We start from the raw sequence: 16,437 nt of genomic DNA, 5'->3' as shown, positions 1-16,437 counted from the left end.
CTAACCTGTCCACGTCTCTAACCTGTCCTCGTCTCTAACCTGTCCTCGTCCCAGCAGGTTTGGTTTCAGAACAGAAGAGCCAAACAGCGGAAGCAGGAGCGGTCCTCCCACAAACTTCTCCCAGTGGGTGTGATGCCGGGCCACAGGGCGCTGCTGGGCGGCATGCACGTCCAGCCGCCCGGCATGACTCGGCAGTACTACACCCAGCCGCTGGCTCACATCCCCTGCCTCCCCCCCCATGCTGTCCTCTGGGGCGTACTCCCGCCCCTCGGGCCCGGTGGGCTCGTGCCCCTGCCCCAGCGTCCCGCCACAGCCCGAGGACTGGTACAGCCCGCTGAGGAGCGGCCTCGCCTCGCCCATGTTCTCTCTGGCCCCCATGCAGCCTCTGGACCCCGCCTCGCACTGGAGCTAAGAGGAACAGAGGCCAATTTAAAAAAAGAAAATCGAGTGATCATGCACGGCCAATTTGTCTTCCATTCACACGCACATTGGTACTCATTTTGTGACTGTCCAGATACAGAGGACAGATTTAAAGCAACCCTATTCTTAACATCGTTTCTTCTCCTACATCCACTAACATTGATGCTGATGACACCGAGTGCTCTGTGGGGCGGTCTCACAAGCGCATACTTGGTCGTTTCTTCATTACAATTTAAAGCAAAGTCAAAATGTTTTGTCTTTTATCTGCTGCATGTGTACAATCCTACTCGCTTTAGGGGCAATGTCGATTTACGCAATTTATATCACTGTACAAAAACCTTTTTCAGTACATCTAAAAAATAAAGATTACAAATCTTTTTCTTCCTCCCAATGCCTTTAAGAAGTGATTTCATGAATGCAACGTGGCAGGACATCACACACCACAACCCATTACAATAAAAACATCACAATCTGTAGATTACACTTTTTAATATCTCACATTCCACAAACAACGCAGTTGCATCTGTTTTGCTTTCAGTTTTTTTCCCCTTCATGATAATCAACAACCTGAACTGATTGAAGAATCAAGGATGGCAAAAATATGGAATTCATCCATCCGTCATACAGAGATGGATTCAACAAACACAGAAGAGACCAGACACGTTTGATCCGTTTTAAAAAGGCAGCTAATGATTTGAAGCCAACGGTTGTCGAGGTTTACGACACGAAGCTGAGTCAGCTTATTAAACGACTGCAGTGGTGTGCTTTCCAGTCAAGCTTATCCAGTGATCACGAGTCAGCGGCGCGGCTTTACATTCACTCTGACGTCAGATTCATGTCGCGGCTCAGCTGGCTCGCAGGCGACAGTGAAGACGGCGGCGATTTGGCTCGAATAAATGTGGTAATCTTCACAAACGACATTCAACGGTGCATTGTTTTGCCCGCCACCTCAAAAACAAAACTTCTTCCCCACACACACACACACACACACACACACACACACACACACACACACACACGCTACTGTACAGCTGAGCAAGTCAAGGCCACTTTACCGTTATCACATCAAAAACAATGAAATGGATTGACAGAGGGAATGGGTTGGTCCACAGCGACAGTGTGTCAGCTGGTGTGTGCACACTTCACCGGTTCCAAATGGAAACTGTGGTCCATTTGAAGTGACAGTGACATTCGGTTGAGATGCTCTCGGGCTACCGGTGTGAATTGAAACACACTCTAGAGCTCCTGTATGTTTAAAGGGCCACGCAGAGAGTTTGGCTTTGTATTACCCGCCACTGAAAGCTCTGCTACCACGTCACTGGTAGTCGTACTAGTTCCCAAGGAAAGTATCGGGATTATCACTCGTATAAGAGCTCACCGAACACAATGAAAAGTACATATCCACGGTCAGATACGTTGAGTAGAAAACTGTGTCTCTTCGTGATATTGGGTGAACCTTTAAAAAGAAAAAAGGCAAGGAACCTACCAAAACAGAAGGTTTTTTGTTTTTTTTAAATGCCAATTTTGTTTTCCTCCCTATGTTGTTGCTAAGTAAATTACTGGCATAACCAGTGTCTCTGCTCCCAGCTTGGACATCGAATGAAAAAGAAAGCGCAATGACCCTGATTGACTGTGAGAGGGAAAGCAGAGATTAAACGATGGTTTTCTAGACCGCTTAGTGGCAGATTTTCAGTTCGCCTCCTCATCTGCAGAGAGCTTGTTGTTGTTGTTGTTGACGTTGTGGACACGAAGGATGTCAGCGCTCAGGCGACATGTCACTCTAGCGACTTGGCGAACTCTGCGTAATCTATGTAACCGTCATTGTTCTTGTCATCGTCCCTCAGCACATCGTCGATGAGAGAGATGAGGTCCTCCTCTTTCATCGGCTGGCTGTGCTCTCCTCTCTCCTGAGGAAGAAGAGCAAGAGGAAAACATTCATGTGTGCACGTGGGACAGCAACAGATGTTATTCATTGGCTTTTTGGATGAGCCAGTTAAGTTGTTTTAGTCTCCGTTTAGTTTGGCTTCATGCTCGGCCGTCTCCATCTTTACTGTTCCTCTCCCACTGAGGCTTTGTGTTTAGATCGGACAAACACAAAGAGAGACATTGGGCCTGTCTGTCAACTCGAACAAGAACTCATAGTTGAACCTGATTAAATGGTGGTTCAACTTTAAATCTTGTTGCACCACACTTTAAAACCAGCTTCAAATGAAGAACTATTAGATTTAGTTTTTACTCTAAAACCAGATGAAATGAAATTCTATTGCACCAAAACTTTAAACTCCAATTCAAACTGTGATCCAGTTTTTAAAGTTACACTCGAGGTGGTTGAACTTTTTAAATGTCTGCCTTTTTGAGATGGACTGAGCAAAATAATCAAATTCCTCAAATAAGGTTGATGGATGGACTCAATAAAACGAGTTTTATGACGCTGCAGTTGAAGGAAACTGTTCAGCAGCTGAACAGGAAGATCTCTGTTCTTCCTTCATGTGAGGTTTCTTCTATTATTTGGCTATACTGCTTTATTAATTCTGCCTACAAGTTTCTTCTCAAAGGAGGAGAAATTAGAGTCATCAAAAGTAACTTAATTGTCTTTTCCCTTTTTATTTATTTTTTTACAAACAATGTCATGTTTTGTTAAAAGATGCAGAGCAGCCAAAAGTTGAGCCTTACTTCCTGACAGAACGCACATATATTTATTCATGTAAATTTGGGAGAGCAGGCATCCTATTGACTGAACTCTATTTAAGTTTGGTTTGAATTTGGATTTACTAAACAGATATTAGTTTTTCATGGTGCAACAGAGCTCTGCTTAATCTGGATTTACTTGTTTTAAACCTTAGTTTTGCTAAACTTAAAGCTAATCTTAGATTCAATGAATGTTTGTTGATGCAACCCAGCCTAAAAGTAAGGTCCCTGTCGAGGAGTTCACTGCGTTAGTTCGGTAGTAACTATGGATCAGCGGTTCGGTTCCGCTGGTCCATGCCGATGTGTCCTTGGGCAAGACACTTAACCCCAAATTGCTCCAATAGACTGTTCCTGCGCTGTATGAATGTAGTATGAATGTTCAGTTAGTCCTGAGGGGCAGGTGGCACCTTGCATGGTAGAATGTCCATCAGTGTGTGAATGGGTGAATGATGACATGTAGTGTTAAAGAGCTTTGAGTGATCGGAGTTCTATACAAGTACAGTCCATTTAAAAGCATTTTTTAAATGTTTGATATTTAGAAAAGTAGGAAAATAGTGTTTACTACATTATGTTCAAACCCCAAAAATAAATAAACTACTCACACACATATATAAACCTACCTCTTTGTGTACATGCGTGATAGCTGTGGCGAGCTCCAGCCCATCCAGCAGGTTGTTGCCATCGTAGTCGTGCATCTTGAAATAGTGCAGCTGGAGCTCCTGGGGTGTCATGTCCTTCTCTGGTTGGTCGATCACTCCCTCGAAATGCTGCATGATGTGGCTGGGAGGTAAAGAGAGCCGTCAAAAACCACAGATGACACGGAGCGCGTGTGTGTGTGTGTGTGAGACCATGTTCAAAGTTCAACACTCTGTGCAAATAAGTCCTGAATCGTACATACACAGCACCGAGAACTTGTGTGAGTGCGGAGGCGACACTCACTCTTTGTCCTGGATCATGTTCTTGTCCAGGCGACCGTGACCGGAGATGTGAGCCGCACTCACCACGACGGGGTCCACCTGAGAGTGGACACGCAGCAGACAGCCGGACAGGAGGACCAGCAGACCCCCCCACTGCACACTGCTCCTGCCACTCATACTGCTGGGCACACAGACAGACAGACAAGTTATTTACTGAAACATATTTTGGTGAACATCACATCTTACGTATCCTGTTTACATACACTGAATTTACACATTTGTTTCTACTCTTCCACCTTCAGCTTGTTGCTAAATAAGCCCCATTAATACATATCTGGTTTCTCCTTTTGACACCACGTTAGAGCTACACTACACACGTTTAAAACGCTAGCTCTATCGATTTAACTACGCGCCATATTGTCAACAGACAACATTTGTAAAGCCGTGATTGTAAATCAAGAGTCTGTAACGTACATTCAGCCATATGGAAACGTTGTTCGGAGGAAAAGACATTGACCACCTCCGTAAAACAATGGGCTGAATATTGATATTTCATTTCTGAGTATTAGCACATGAAGTTACGTACTCTATGAACCACATGGTTAAATAACTAGCGTTATGTTAAGAAAGACCAGCAGTTCATGTTAGCAAAAAGGCTGTCTGTAATAAGATTTGCTAGCGTGAAGCTTCATTTCAGGACTGCGTTAAATACCATGAACTGTTAATTGTACAAACCATGCAAGACATTCAGTGGTATCAGTATTTGAATGGTCGTTTGAATACTTACGCGAAAAATGACGTGTATCTTCACTTGACTCCGTGGACAGTTATGTTGTTCTACTCGTTGGCTGCAGGCAACAATGATGAGTCGCAGCCGTTAGGGACCAAGCGGCTTGCCGTAGCTCCACTTCGACACGACAGCTCATTGTGATTGGTTAAAGTTGTCGAAGAGTATATAACTGAAGCGAGAGGAGTTACTCCATCAACAGTCAGCCGTTCACTAATACCTCGCTAGACAGACTACGTTCGTATTTTATCCGTCTACGATTGAATTTAAATTGTATTATACTCACTACATGTTCCAACATTATGTTTAGATTATTATACAGCTATAATACCTAGAAAAGCCTTTAATTAGGTAACACATGTGCGTTTCCTGTTTTATAGGATGGCCGTACGCAGGGTTGCAAAATGTCTTGAGTAAATCAATAACACAAGCTAACATTTGGGTTATTTGACAAAATATTGTCATTCTCGTGATGTAATTTGTACTTTACTTTACTTTACACATGGGACTAGGTAGTTTACAGTGCGCGCCTATCTTGACAGAGAATACAGCTTTGAGGTGATTCTTTTATTACGTCAGCAGGGGGGGGTGAATAGCCCATTGACAGCCGCTCAGCTGTCAGATCATCACAGCACGGGAACACGCTGTGTGGTGTCGCTAACTGAGGGGGAAGGAGAAGCGTCGATTTGTGTCAAGCAAATGTCAAGTTTCCGGAGAGAAAGTGACGCTGCTAAATCTCTGTTCAGAAGGCTTGAGGTTTTGTGTTTTTCATGTCATACAGTAGCTGATGATAGACTCTCATTTAAACCCTCAGTAGGCAGTGGCCCGTCTCTCCCCTGTACATTACACCCTGTGCTGTGGATGATAAGACAAATGTTAAGTGTTGGTTAAAATACTGATGGAGTCGTGTGGATGTTTTCCCTTTCATCCCTTAACTTGTTCACAACTTTCCCTCCCATTTAAGATCGCTGGTTGATGTGACCTGAAGCAACACAAACATATTTTTATTTTCTCTCTGTTTGTTCAACCTTGATACAGTGCAATTACATGTCACGGTGCAATAGCTGACAGATGTATTGTGTTGTAACTGAGCCAGCCAGCGTCAGCCTGCCAATGCCGCTGAACCCAGATCAGGGAGCAAGGCAAGCAATTACAAATAGTTTTATTTTTCTCCAATGAACTTGTTTATGAAATGAACACTATTAAAGGGGGGGGGGCAGCACCTTACATGCATGTTCTGCACTTTGCTGTGGACGAGTAGCCTGAAGCTTTCTTTGTAAGCCCTACCTGATCCAGTTAAAGTGTTAGCGGGAAGAATTAAGGACGTGGCTGTTTAGAGGAGGACGCCATTCCTTTTACTTCCAACAGCTGCAGATCAAGCCCTGTCAAAACGCCACGCTCGTTTACAAGAAATGAACCTTTACCTACGGGAGTCACTAATGCATTGTCAAGACAAGACGATGTTTGCATAACAGCAGGCACCTTGAACAGTTTGCATTGTGTAGTGCTGCGAGAGTGAAGTAAGTTAAGAGGGTTCACATAGGAAAAGTTTACTTTCTGAATATTGCAGAGGTTTCTTTGTTAAATGAAGACTGACTATATTTTATTACAAATTAATTAATTAGTTATTATAATAACAACATTTAACAATGAAGCATATTCTAATATTGAAAATTAAATAAAAAAACAGTTTGCGCTTTGGATTTTGCCCTTTAATGACCCGTTGTGCCTGTAGTACCCCCTGCTCCTCCTCCCCCTCCTCCTCCACATCGCACTCAAAGATTACACATTTATTTCTCCTGGCAGTCCGCGGTCACTCCCATCGTGTCCGGGGAGTACAGTCACCACCGGGACAGAACGCCGATGGCATCGCGGGTGTCCTTCACCCAGGTGCGCCTGGAAGCGGAGCTGGAGCGCTACCGGGCCGAGTGCCAGTGGGACAAGATGCCGATGATCATCGACCAGATGAAGGTGGCACGGATGCACGAGGACGGTGAGGTGGCTGTGCACCTGGAAGGAGGGGAGGGGGGGTGACGTTTGAGGCTATCTCCTGTCGCTTCCCAGCTGTTTTTTAATATATATATATATATTAACCACTTACTCGTATGCACGCTGCATCAAATTACTACAGTTTTTTTTTCTCCTATAATAAGTGCACAAAGTTGTTAAAATCTTTCTTGGAAGTTTCCGGAAGTTGTGCAGAGTAAGTGTCTCTAATATGTAAAACAAAAAAACCTTAAAAGATTATTTTTGAAACAAGGATTTGCTGTGTCTTAATTAACCCATTTGCAGATTTCTTCAACTGGTTTGTGAAAAAGCAGGATATTAAGAAACGTGTTCGTCAAGGATGGATATGTTTTGCACTGTACACAGGCTGGACTTTGGACTCTCAGCACGATAGCGTGGTTAGGTTAAGGTTTCCCCAGCAAATGTATAAGAATAAGAAGTTGTCACTCCCTGGAAGTTTACAGTGTACACAGTAAAAGAGCGCGTATGGCCCCTCCAGCCCTCCGTGCTATAATATCTTACGCAAAACAAGGTTTCCCACTCGCTGCCTGCCTGTACCCTTGAAATCATTCCACGTGTGCTCAAAGAAATGCAAACACACTTATCACTGTGCGCCTCATGAAGCATTGCTAAGTCGCTAATGCACCTGCCTCCACCTTCTCATCTCAGCAGAGTAAATATGGGTTCAGGTGACTCGCTTATAAGTCCACTGTTGTTGTCCCCCATGGACTGATTGGCTGATAGTGCAGACCTTTCAGGTTTTTCTCCCCTGCCATGCACATGCACTGAAGTGTTAAAAATCAATGTGGTATTACTTGTGTGCACGCATGGCTCACATTAGCTGACCTGACAAGTGAGTGTGCACAGAGAGAGCTAGTTTTAGATTTGAAGATAGGGGAATATCCTGGCCATGTGATACGTAATATGGAATTCAACTTAGTGGTAAAAATCCACTTGACTGTAAAGCGGTAAAAAACAGTACGTTTTGTTCGAGCATTGCCACCACAGACTTTAACTCCACCACAGCTACAACTCCACAGGGTACCTTTCAAGTTAAGTAAAACTATCAGGGAAAGGAAATCTACAGACAAATTAAGTGAAGAATTAACAAACTTTTAAAACATTTTTTTTAACAAATTCTGTGGATAGTGGTGCATATGAGAAGAATTCCTGATCTAAGTATTTTAGAATCCTAGCCACAACCCTGCATCAATTTTTTCTCCACCTGCAGTGAACTATAAACCAAAATGCAATGTGGCCATCCTAGTGTGTAGGATCTGGCGGCAACTAGTGGTGAGATTGCAGATTGCAACCAACTGGAACTTCTCCCATGTGCCAAAGCGTGCAGAACTACGGTGGCCGACGCAAAAATGCGAAAATGCAAACTTCGGGCAAACAGCATTGACATAGCATCACCTTTCAAGTTTATGCAGCTAACGTGTTAGCAAACAGCTGCTAATTTACACACCCAGCAGTTAAAGGGCACTCATTTTTAGCCTTCAAACGTTTCTGTCCGCCTGAATGTTTTAGCTCAGTTTTGGTCCCCACCAACTCCTGTGGGAAATATCTGACTCTTTAGCTGTTAATGTTCCACTATGTTCAACAGATAGAGTCTCCAACTTTCGTCTGTCTGGTGTTTGGTGCTATAGCTACAACGATGTGTCACAAAATGACTCTTGGAAAACAGCATCACAGATGAAAGAAAGGTTGAGAAAACTGATTTTATTTGAATACTTCATCTGTCTTCTTGCTTCGACACAAGAATGTTTGATCCCAAACAGTCCCAACAACGTTACCTCTCGGTTACTCATTGCAACACCGACTCTTCCCACAGTCTTTGCTCAAACTTGTGTGAAATCATTAAATAGCTCTTAGGGGCTGGGACATGTCCTGCTGTTTATCCCTCACCTTCCCCTCGCTGATAGGTCGAGCCTTTGCTGTGCTGATAAAACCAACTGGCAAATATGTCAAGTCTATCAGAAAATAAACACTGCTCACAGAGTTGGCGTCAGAACACACACACACACACACACACACACACACACACACACACACACACACAGAATGAAGAAGCTAAACAGGAAGGCTTTAATCGTGTGTGTACACAAAAAACAAGGTTTACTCCTGGACTCTGAACAGAATGGTTTACCGTAAGAGTAAACTTGAATATCTTTAGTGGAGGTGGACGTGGAGTGCTTATTGTATGATTGCAATGTTAAAGCTATTTAAGGGAAGTATGAGGGAAATGGAAAATGTTGCTTCTAAATAGACACTCTATTTGAACCCCTCTAACTGAACCGGTGGGAAATGCAGTTTTTAAGTGAGGTTTGCTTTGGCTACAGAAACATATGACCTTTGACCCGGAGCTCAGACCTATACTCCAAAAAAACTCAGTTTACTTTCTCAATCCCACCCACTAGATGACTATGGGACGCTGCTGATGGCGGAGGCGCTGCTGGAGGAGTGCCTGCAGGACAACATGGACCTATTACGGAGCTCCACGCCTCTGATGGAGAAGACCCAGCCCAGACTGAGCCGAGCCAAAGGCCACCTCAACACCATCCTTAGCCGAGGCCGCCTCACAGTCAGTTTGTTCCCTCGAGTTTCTTTATACAACTAAATAAATGGAGTACTGAAAGTGTTGTGACACAGAGCACAGGAAGCTTTTAAAACAAATATCGTCCTTTTAGTCCGTTATTGCCAAACCATTTTGTTTCCTCTCATCCTCCAGCCCAGGTACCTGAACGAGGCTCTGCTGCTGATGGCCAAAGTAAACTATGTGCTAGGTCGCTACCGGGACGCCCAGGGAATGTGTGCCCGGGTGGGGCTGGAGGAGCTGACGCGGGACGAGCAGCCGACCTACCACCTCCGCCTGCTGGCCGAGGCGTTCATCATTAAAGGTACCTGACGCCTCTGGAGAATTTAAGGGAAATTCCATTTCTTTTCCTACTTGGGTTGTAATTTCAGTAATTTTTTCCATCATTATAATTGGTAATCATTTTGTAGACTGCAAGTGGTCGCCAGATCTGCAAACATGGTCACAAAAACAAGTCATACGGGGAAAAAAACACAAGAATTTCAGACTATTTGGACATCCGCTATAGAGCTGCACAGTTTACAGATCTCCAACCTGTCGGCATGAGCCTCAATTCAGCTGAGGCAGCACTGAGGACCGGCATGTTTCCCTTAAAAAAACACCACAGGCAAGACCGAACAGCTCCCTTCATACTTGTCCTCGATGATCACATTCCTAATCCCTTTTGCTACGAGTTATCACAGCCCTAAAATCACAATGACCTTGTATGGGGTCTTGAAGTGGAAGTGGGAAGGGAGAAGGGCCGACTGACGAAATCCAATCTGCGGAAATGAATGTCACAGGGCTGGAAAGCGTCAGCTTGAATGGACAGATGTCAGTGACCCCCACAAACTGTGTCGTTGATTTGGCGAAAGGCAATCCCGGGTTCACTCTCGTTTTGGAAAGAGCTTCGTCCACTTGGCTGTTGGCCTCGCTATGTTTTCGGCGCTGTGTCTGCCACTTTCGAAACTTCCTCTCGGATGCGTGCTTACAATCTGGCACCTGGTCTTTACTTTTTTATAGAGATTGACGACCAGAAACGTCCCGGACACACACACACACACAAAAAAAAAAGCAAACACCGCCACACATTGAGAAGTTTATATACATTGTTTCTTGGGAACTTTCTACTCATTGTGCCTTTAAGTACAATAACAACTTACGTCTAAATAAATGGTATCTACAGAATGGTATGCAAAGTAACAACGTTGAAGCCCTTCGCGGGAACAGATTGAGTGGAACTGGCAGATTTCTATACAGATGCTGCTTTACAAGCCCCATGATTGTGAGTCACACGTCGAGGAAACACTCACTGTTACTCACAGTCACGCATGCACACAAGCTGTCTGAAGTCCAAAAAACGTAGCTTGGTTATAGCAGATTATTTTGGGGTCACTTTAAGAATGTGCTTTTTTTTTCACCCCAGTCAGATAAACTCCTAAGTATTTAAGCCTATTTTGACAAATCGAATAGCAGCATTATTAAAGGTCACATCCACACAACATTACACTGTCTGTGGCGCTTTGATCTCTGGGTAATCTTGTTACGCTCATCATCATCATCATTATGCTCCCTGTTTCCTGATAATCGGATGTGACCTCATGCTCTTGAAACTGAAGAGAATTTCAGGACGGTAACTGTGAGATTTTGATTTCCTGTAATTGTTGTTGAAACCCACTAAATGATATTGACAGGGGACCGTGTTTGATGCTGCAAGAGAAAACAGATCGGATCCTTTGGGGGTTGCTTAGCTCCTTCCCAGGGTTGTGTGTGCGTGTGTGTGTGTGTGTGTGTATTATGGTGGGAATGAAGTCAGATGTGAATATTTGGACGATGATGTCCTGTCTATCGGCAGCTCTCTGCTTATTTGATTAGGGCTGGCGTCTGGCCGCGAGGCTGCTGTCCGTCACAGGCCTCTTGCAGTCTAGAAACTTTCCTGCTCGCTCCGGTTATTTGTTGCCAATGAGCCCACTTACAGACATCAGACCCGGCATCTGGACCAGGACTGCCCTTCTCCCTTTCTCCCTCTGTATCGTTTAGAAACTTAAATTCATGTAAATAATTTGATTTACAGGCAGTGCAATGTTGTGTGGATGTGACCACGTAATAATTCAAATACATGATAAAGTTATTGAATGAGCCTTAACTTATGAATACCTGGGAGTTTTTCTGTGAAGTTAGGTGTCTGCTATAGAAACAAATGCTGTTTTTCTTTTGCTGCAAATTTGCTGTGTTTTTTTTTTTGTCGTCTCTTTAAGGTGATCGATTTTGTTTAATATGTTTTTTTTTTTAACTTTTTGCTGTTTTTAAAAAATATATATATTTGTGGTGCTTGTGTGAAACTTTTCCGCTGTCATCTTGGCCAGGACCCCCTGTTGGAAAAAAAGATCAAAATCTCAATGGCAAAAATAAAGGTTAAATAAAATAAAATAAATAAAAGCACCAAATTTCATTGAGAATTTGGGGCTGTCCTTTGATAGTGGATCCAATGCACAGTGCGATACAGGTTTTATCATGCGACTCTACCTGTCTTGTCTGTTAGTACTTGATAAACAAAGTAGAAGATTTAGTATGTCAGTATGTCATAGGATTAAACATCAATGACACATTTCCAAAAGTCACATCTCCTAAAAATATGCAAAAAAACGACATTTCACTGTTCATCTCATGCATCTGGTCTGGCTGTAAAACATCACATGCAGCATTATTTTAAAAATGACTTAAGTTCATTTATTTCAGACCAAAATATGTCTCTTTGACATTTTCTATTTGACATTTAAGGCCTACCATTGTAACAAATAACAAATATTTTCAATCACTTAAACTTCTAACTAATTATGAATTATGAACAATTACAGTTTTTGTGTCGTACAGTATATTGCACATATGGTTTTCTGTATCTTGTGAATTACCTGCTCCAGAGGTGTTGGTCTTATGTTGTAACGGCCCGTCGTCTGTCCTTCTGTCTCAGGTCTGTCTCTGGACCACCAGACGGTTTCTGCCGTGTCCCGTGTCCGTCTGTCAGAGAGGGAGGAGGAGAGTCTGTCCTGCTACCTCAGGGCCACCGACGCTTCTCTGTCCTACCTGCAGGAGCTCGATAAGGTGGCTTTCCATTTGACAGATATGTGTGTTTTATTTACATAAGATATGACGACGTAATATTGTTGACAAAGTATTTTTACAAGATATGATTTATAATAACAATGACAATACATTTTTAACAACAAAAAATAAAGAAAATGTGATTATGTCCAGATGTGTATGAGTGTGTGTGTGTGTGTGGGTGCGAGAGCAGCGTGGGCTTGTGTTTGTTGAGGGGATATTGGTTCATACACCTGCATTAACTCCTAAACATCAGTAATGCTACAAGTCCCTATGACTGAAACAACGAGAGATATAATATAAAACCTGAAGCAAGGAATTCATGGACAATAAGACAAAAGGAAAGCAATTACAAACTAGCAATTTAATTGTCATTTAAGCATCTTTTAAAACATTTGATAGTTTAATTCGGCATTTATTTATCATAGTTTATAGTGTTGTTTATTTTAGTTATTTAACACTTTCCGACACAGGTTTTTAGTAGTCAGTAACATTTGGTTCTGTATGTCAGTGGTGTAAAGTAACTAAGTATATTAAAGGTCCTTGTACTTTACTTTTTCCACTTTGTGCGAGTGTATACTTCTGATTCTCTTTCATAAATTCCACAGCTTATAGTTGTTGCTTACTTTTTTAAGATTTTACAGTTCATGAAGTACGGTGTGATCCATTGTTACGGATTAAACTGCACAAAATGATGTAGAGTATTTATATTTAGCTCCATCGCAACATGAAAGTACTGCTTACATTTTACTGCATAATGAGTATATTTTTTCTTTTTGACACTGTACTTTTTGCTGCCAATATCTATACACACACACGCACACACACGCACACGTGTGTTAACCCTGAACTCGATGCACACACACACACACACATAGATTAACAACAGGATAATAGCTAAAGCATTTAAATCAACCTTAAGCTTTAGAGATAGCGAATAAAAACTTTGATGTTTCGTGTATTTTCAGACAGTAACGGCACCTCACACCAAGACAGCCAAAGGCAGTCTTCTTCCTCCCCCCGTGGACGTGGACCTGGGCTACTTCCTGCAGGCTTCTTTACAGAGCGCTTACCTTTGTCTGCTGCAGAGGGGGTGAGTCCACACACCACCCATCCACACGCAACACTCACACAGCGCCCGCCTTCGTTTTGTGCCACATGTTGTCCTGTAAGCCAGTTGCACGTTCTGTGCACTATTTTTCCCAAGTCATTTTGACGTGATCTTCAATGTCTGGCAACAAAAAAGTGAAAAGTTTACTGAAGACTATGTTTTGAATATGATTAAAGAGCAGTAAAAGAAAGCATCTCTTCAAATAGATTTTTGTTGTGTAGTCGGTTATTGGCCTTATTTAATTACCAACTGGAATTCCTATTTTATCTCATCTTCTCACCGCTGTTAGACTACGATTAACGGCTGCAGTCTTTGCTTATTCCACCTTGACTGTAACGGAGGGAACCTTGGGCTTTTTATCCGACTGTTTTAGAAAAGGAAAGAGAGGGGGGAGAATAAGTCAAGGAGTAGCTTTAAAGTGCCACTTGACCTCAGTGCAGCAGAGATGCATTTCAATTGATGGCCAGCAGGTGTCAGTGTTGCCCTATAGGACTCAGAAAGGCAAAGTGTGGCCTGTCGCTCACTCACTCACTCTGCGGTCATACTTTAAGTTCATACTGCAGCTGCCCATACACAGTGCGCACGGTTGCATGCAGTATGCGTTCAACTGGGAAATACATTTACATTACTTACTTACATAAAATTCTGGCCTAAATATGGACCCTATTGCTCATGTTTTCTGCACAGAGGATTGAGGTTCAGAATAGCCAGAAAAGCATGTGTGCATGCTGCATTTGACATACTATGTTTTGGGACATGCTGCATCTTTTTCTAGCATACTAAATAGTCTGGTAGTTTCCAGTTTATTAGGCGCACCCAGCTAAAACAAATGCAGTGTGATACAACAGTCCTGAAATAACTCATCCTCATAAAGGTTGCCATGATCCGTTTTTCGCGAAACTGTTGTAACTGCTTTATTTTTTCAAACATTTCTACCATCACTGACATAAATAGGGTAGACAAAATACTAGGAACACTAGCAGCAGAGTAAATTGCTGCACTCATTTTAGAACTTATCTCGCAAGCTGTGACCCTGAAGCGGTATGCAGTCAGAATATCAGTGCTGTTGCTCACAGCCTCAATGTTGCACCTTCACAATACATCACACGGATGTACGCCTACTGTGTGTGTGTTTGTGTTAGTCATCTGGCGCAGGGTGCTCACCAGCTGCGTAGGGTGCTCAGGGTTGTGGAGTCAAGAGGGTCCCAGAGCTTCAGGAAGGTGAGGTGTCTCTCTCTCTCACACACACACACACACACACACACACACACACACACACACACACACAAATAGTTCAATTATTCAATGGTGTATCAGCACATTCACGTGTAGATCGGTAGCTATATGCTATCACTTTAGACAAGCTAACCCAGCAGGCAATTTATTAAAGCATATATTTAAAAACAAATCCCCATGAACTATGCTGGAAAAATAATACACAGATTTGAACAATGAGGACGAATCTATGCATTAGTCTACATTATTATAACTTAAAGTTGCTCATTAATTTAAGAAATTCAGAGCGTATCTGTGATTGAGGGATTGCCGCCAAACGGCTCTAAGTGTGGGGACTGCTGAGCCGGCAGCTAGCAGCTAATGGCGCTAGCAGCTAACGGTGCTAACAGCGTGAACAGTGCTAACAGCTAACAGTGCTAACAGCGTGAACAGTGCAAACAACGACAACAGTGCATTAACATGCGTGCATGCAAGAGGGAGAGTGCCCTCATTCTCTGCTCGGGTAGACATTACTCCACTATATCTTTACATAGCAAATAATAGTTTATGCTGTATTAATATTATTTCAAATGAAGCACCTTTAATAAGTTCTGTCCTCTGCATGCGCATCACCAGGATGAACACTATTCCATTAAAACATCTTGGTTTCCTCTTAGTCTGCAGCGAGGAAGCTAGCAGAGGTGCTGCTGAGCTCAATGGGTGAGGACAGCTACTGGCCCCCGCTGGGCCCCCCACCCTCAGCCTGGCTCCTCAGAGAGGGAGCCGCCGCCTCCAAAGACGCCATCTACCCCACTGTTAAACCACCGCAACGTTACAGCACTGACTGGTTTGTTTGTTTCATTTCTATGTTTTTTTTTGCTCATGTGTTTCATTCTACTGGTCTTTATCCTCTTAATTATCCATGGGATCCAACTGTCAGTGTACTAAGTGCAATTGCTTTACCCAGGTTCTAAATTTAAGAAGGGTGATGCCTCCTGGAATTGTGTTTTGATACTCCTTTGTGTCAACTCACTATTATGCCCACAGCTGTTATCTCTAGGAGTCAATTTCCTTTTGTCGAAGTTGCACTTTCAGCCAATGTGGTATCAGTTTTGTCCGAGATGCTATCCTCCCCGCAACTGGAGCACTTGGCAGTTGGCGCCGATTCTCTTTGTCCAAGTGATTTCTTTTTTTTACTAAAGACTATGAGTCATGATCAGGGAGGCGTGAATCTGAGTCACGTCTCCACAAAGTAAAAGTACGCCCTTTCACATGGAGAGTCAGGTAAGAGACTTTCCTGGAGGGGGCTCATAGGCTACCAGTTTACGCTGGGTCATTCAAGGTGAGGAATCCCAGCTCACACACAACTCGCCTCCTCTTATCAGTGTAGTTTAGAGCTGAGGAAAACAAATGCCACACACCTATTATACTGGTGAATATGCATAGGGCAATGAAATCCTAATTAATTAACTGTCATTACGGTTCATATTTAGATTATTATAACAAGTACTTACAAGTACAGTAATGGAGAGAGACAAATATGATAGAGAAAAAGAAAAATATGTATTTGAATTGGACAAGGACCTGGTGTTATTATAGCATATCTTGCATATTT

The 16,437-nt window shown here is 42.9% G+C and overlaps 3 protein-coding genes across 5 annotated transcripts in view; 2 read left to right on the top strand and 1 right to left on the bottom strand.

The window, feature by feature from the left end:
• The window catches only part of prop1 (PROP paired-like homeobox 1), a 2,474-nt gene extending 1,966 nt beyond the window's left edge, over positions 1-508 (top strand). Inside the window, 2 exon segments of the mRNA XM_031876135.1 lie at positions 58-218; positions 220-508. Of these exon segments, the coding sequence (XP_031731995.1) occupies positions 58-218; positions 220-412 (354 nt within the window). The 3' untranslated portion in view covers positions 413-508.
• Positions 509-897: 389 nt separating this feature from the next.
• Positions 898-4,900, bottom strand: mcfd2 (multiple coagulation factor deficiency 2, ER cargo receptor complex subunit). 2 transcript variants are annotated; one of them, XM_031876137.1, is made up of 4 exons: positions 4,813-4,900; positions 4,048-4,206; positions 3,729-3,888; positions 898-2,327 (listed from the first exon to the last, which is right to left on the bottom strand). In XM_031876137.1, exons 2-4 carry the CDS (start codon positions 4,200-4,202, stop codon positions 2,196-2,198), a joined length of 447 nt encoding a protein of 148 aa, XP_031731997.1. In that variant the 5' UTR covers positions 4,203-4,206; positions 4,813-4,900; the 3' UTR covers positions 898-2,195. The 2 variants fall into 2 exon arrangements, with proteins under 2 accessions (XP_031731997.1, XP_031731996.1); XM_031876136.1 differs by having other exon boundaries at positions 4,048-4,203.
• Positions 4,901-6,628: 1,728 nt separating this feature from the next.
• ttc7a (tetratricopeptide repeat domain 7A) overlaps positions 6,629-16,437 on the top strand; it is a 46,898-nt gene continuing 37,089 nt past the window's right edge. For both annotated transcript variants that reach the window (XM_031876146.1, XM_031876145.1), the window contains exons 1-7: positions 6,629-6,805; positions 9,240-9,403; positions 9,551-9,719; positions 12,366-12,496; positions 13,465-13,589; positions 14,750-14,828; positions 15,500-15,669. In XM_031876146.1, the coding sequence (XP_031732006.1) occupies positions 6,676-6,805; positions 9,240-9,403; positions 9,551-9,719; positions 12,366-12,496; positions 13,465-13,589; positions 14,750-14,828; positions 15,500-15,669 (968 nt within the window). In that variant the 5' untranslated portion in view covers positions 6,629-6,675. The remainder of the gene's footprint in view (positions 6,806-9,239; positions 9,404-9,550; positions 9,720-12,365; positions 12,497-13,464; positions 13,590-14,749; positions 14,829-15,499; positions 15,670-16,437) is intronic.

Source organism: Anarrhichthys ocellatus, unplaced genomic scaffold, assembly GCF_004355925.1.
Source record: "Anarrhichthys ocellatus isolate YVR2014 unplaced genomic scaffold, GSC_Weel_1.0 scaffold104, whole genome shotgun sequence".
Taxonomy (NCBI): domain Eukaryota; kingdom Metazoa; phylum Chordata; class Actinopteri; order Perciformes; family Anarhichadidae; genus Anarrhichthys; species Anarrhichthys ocellatus.
Note: the sequence above shows the minus strand (reverse complement) of the source record. Positions and strands in the feature narration are given on the sequence as shown.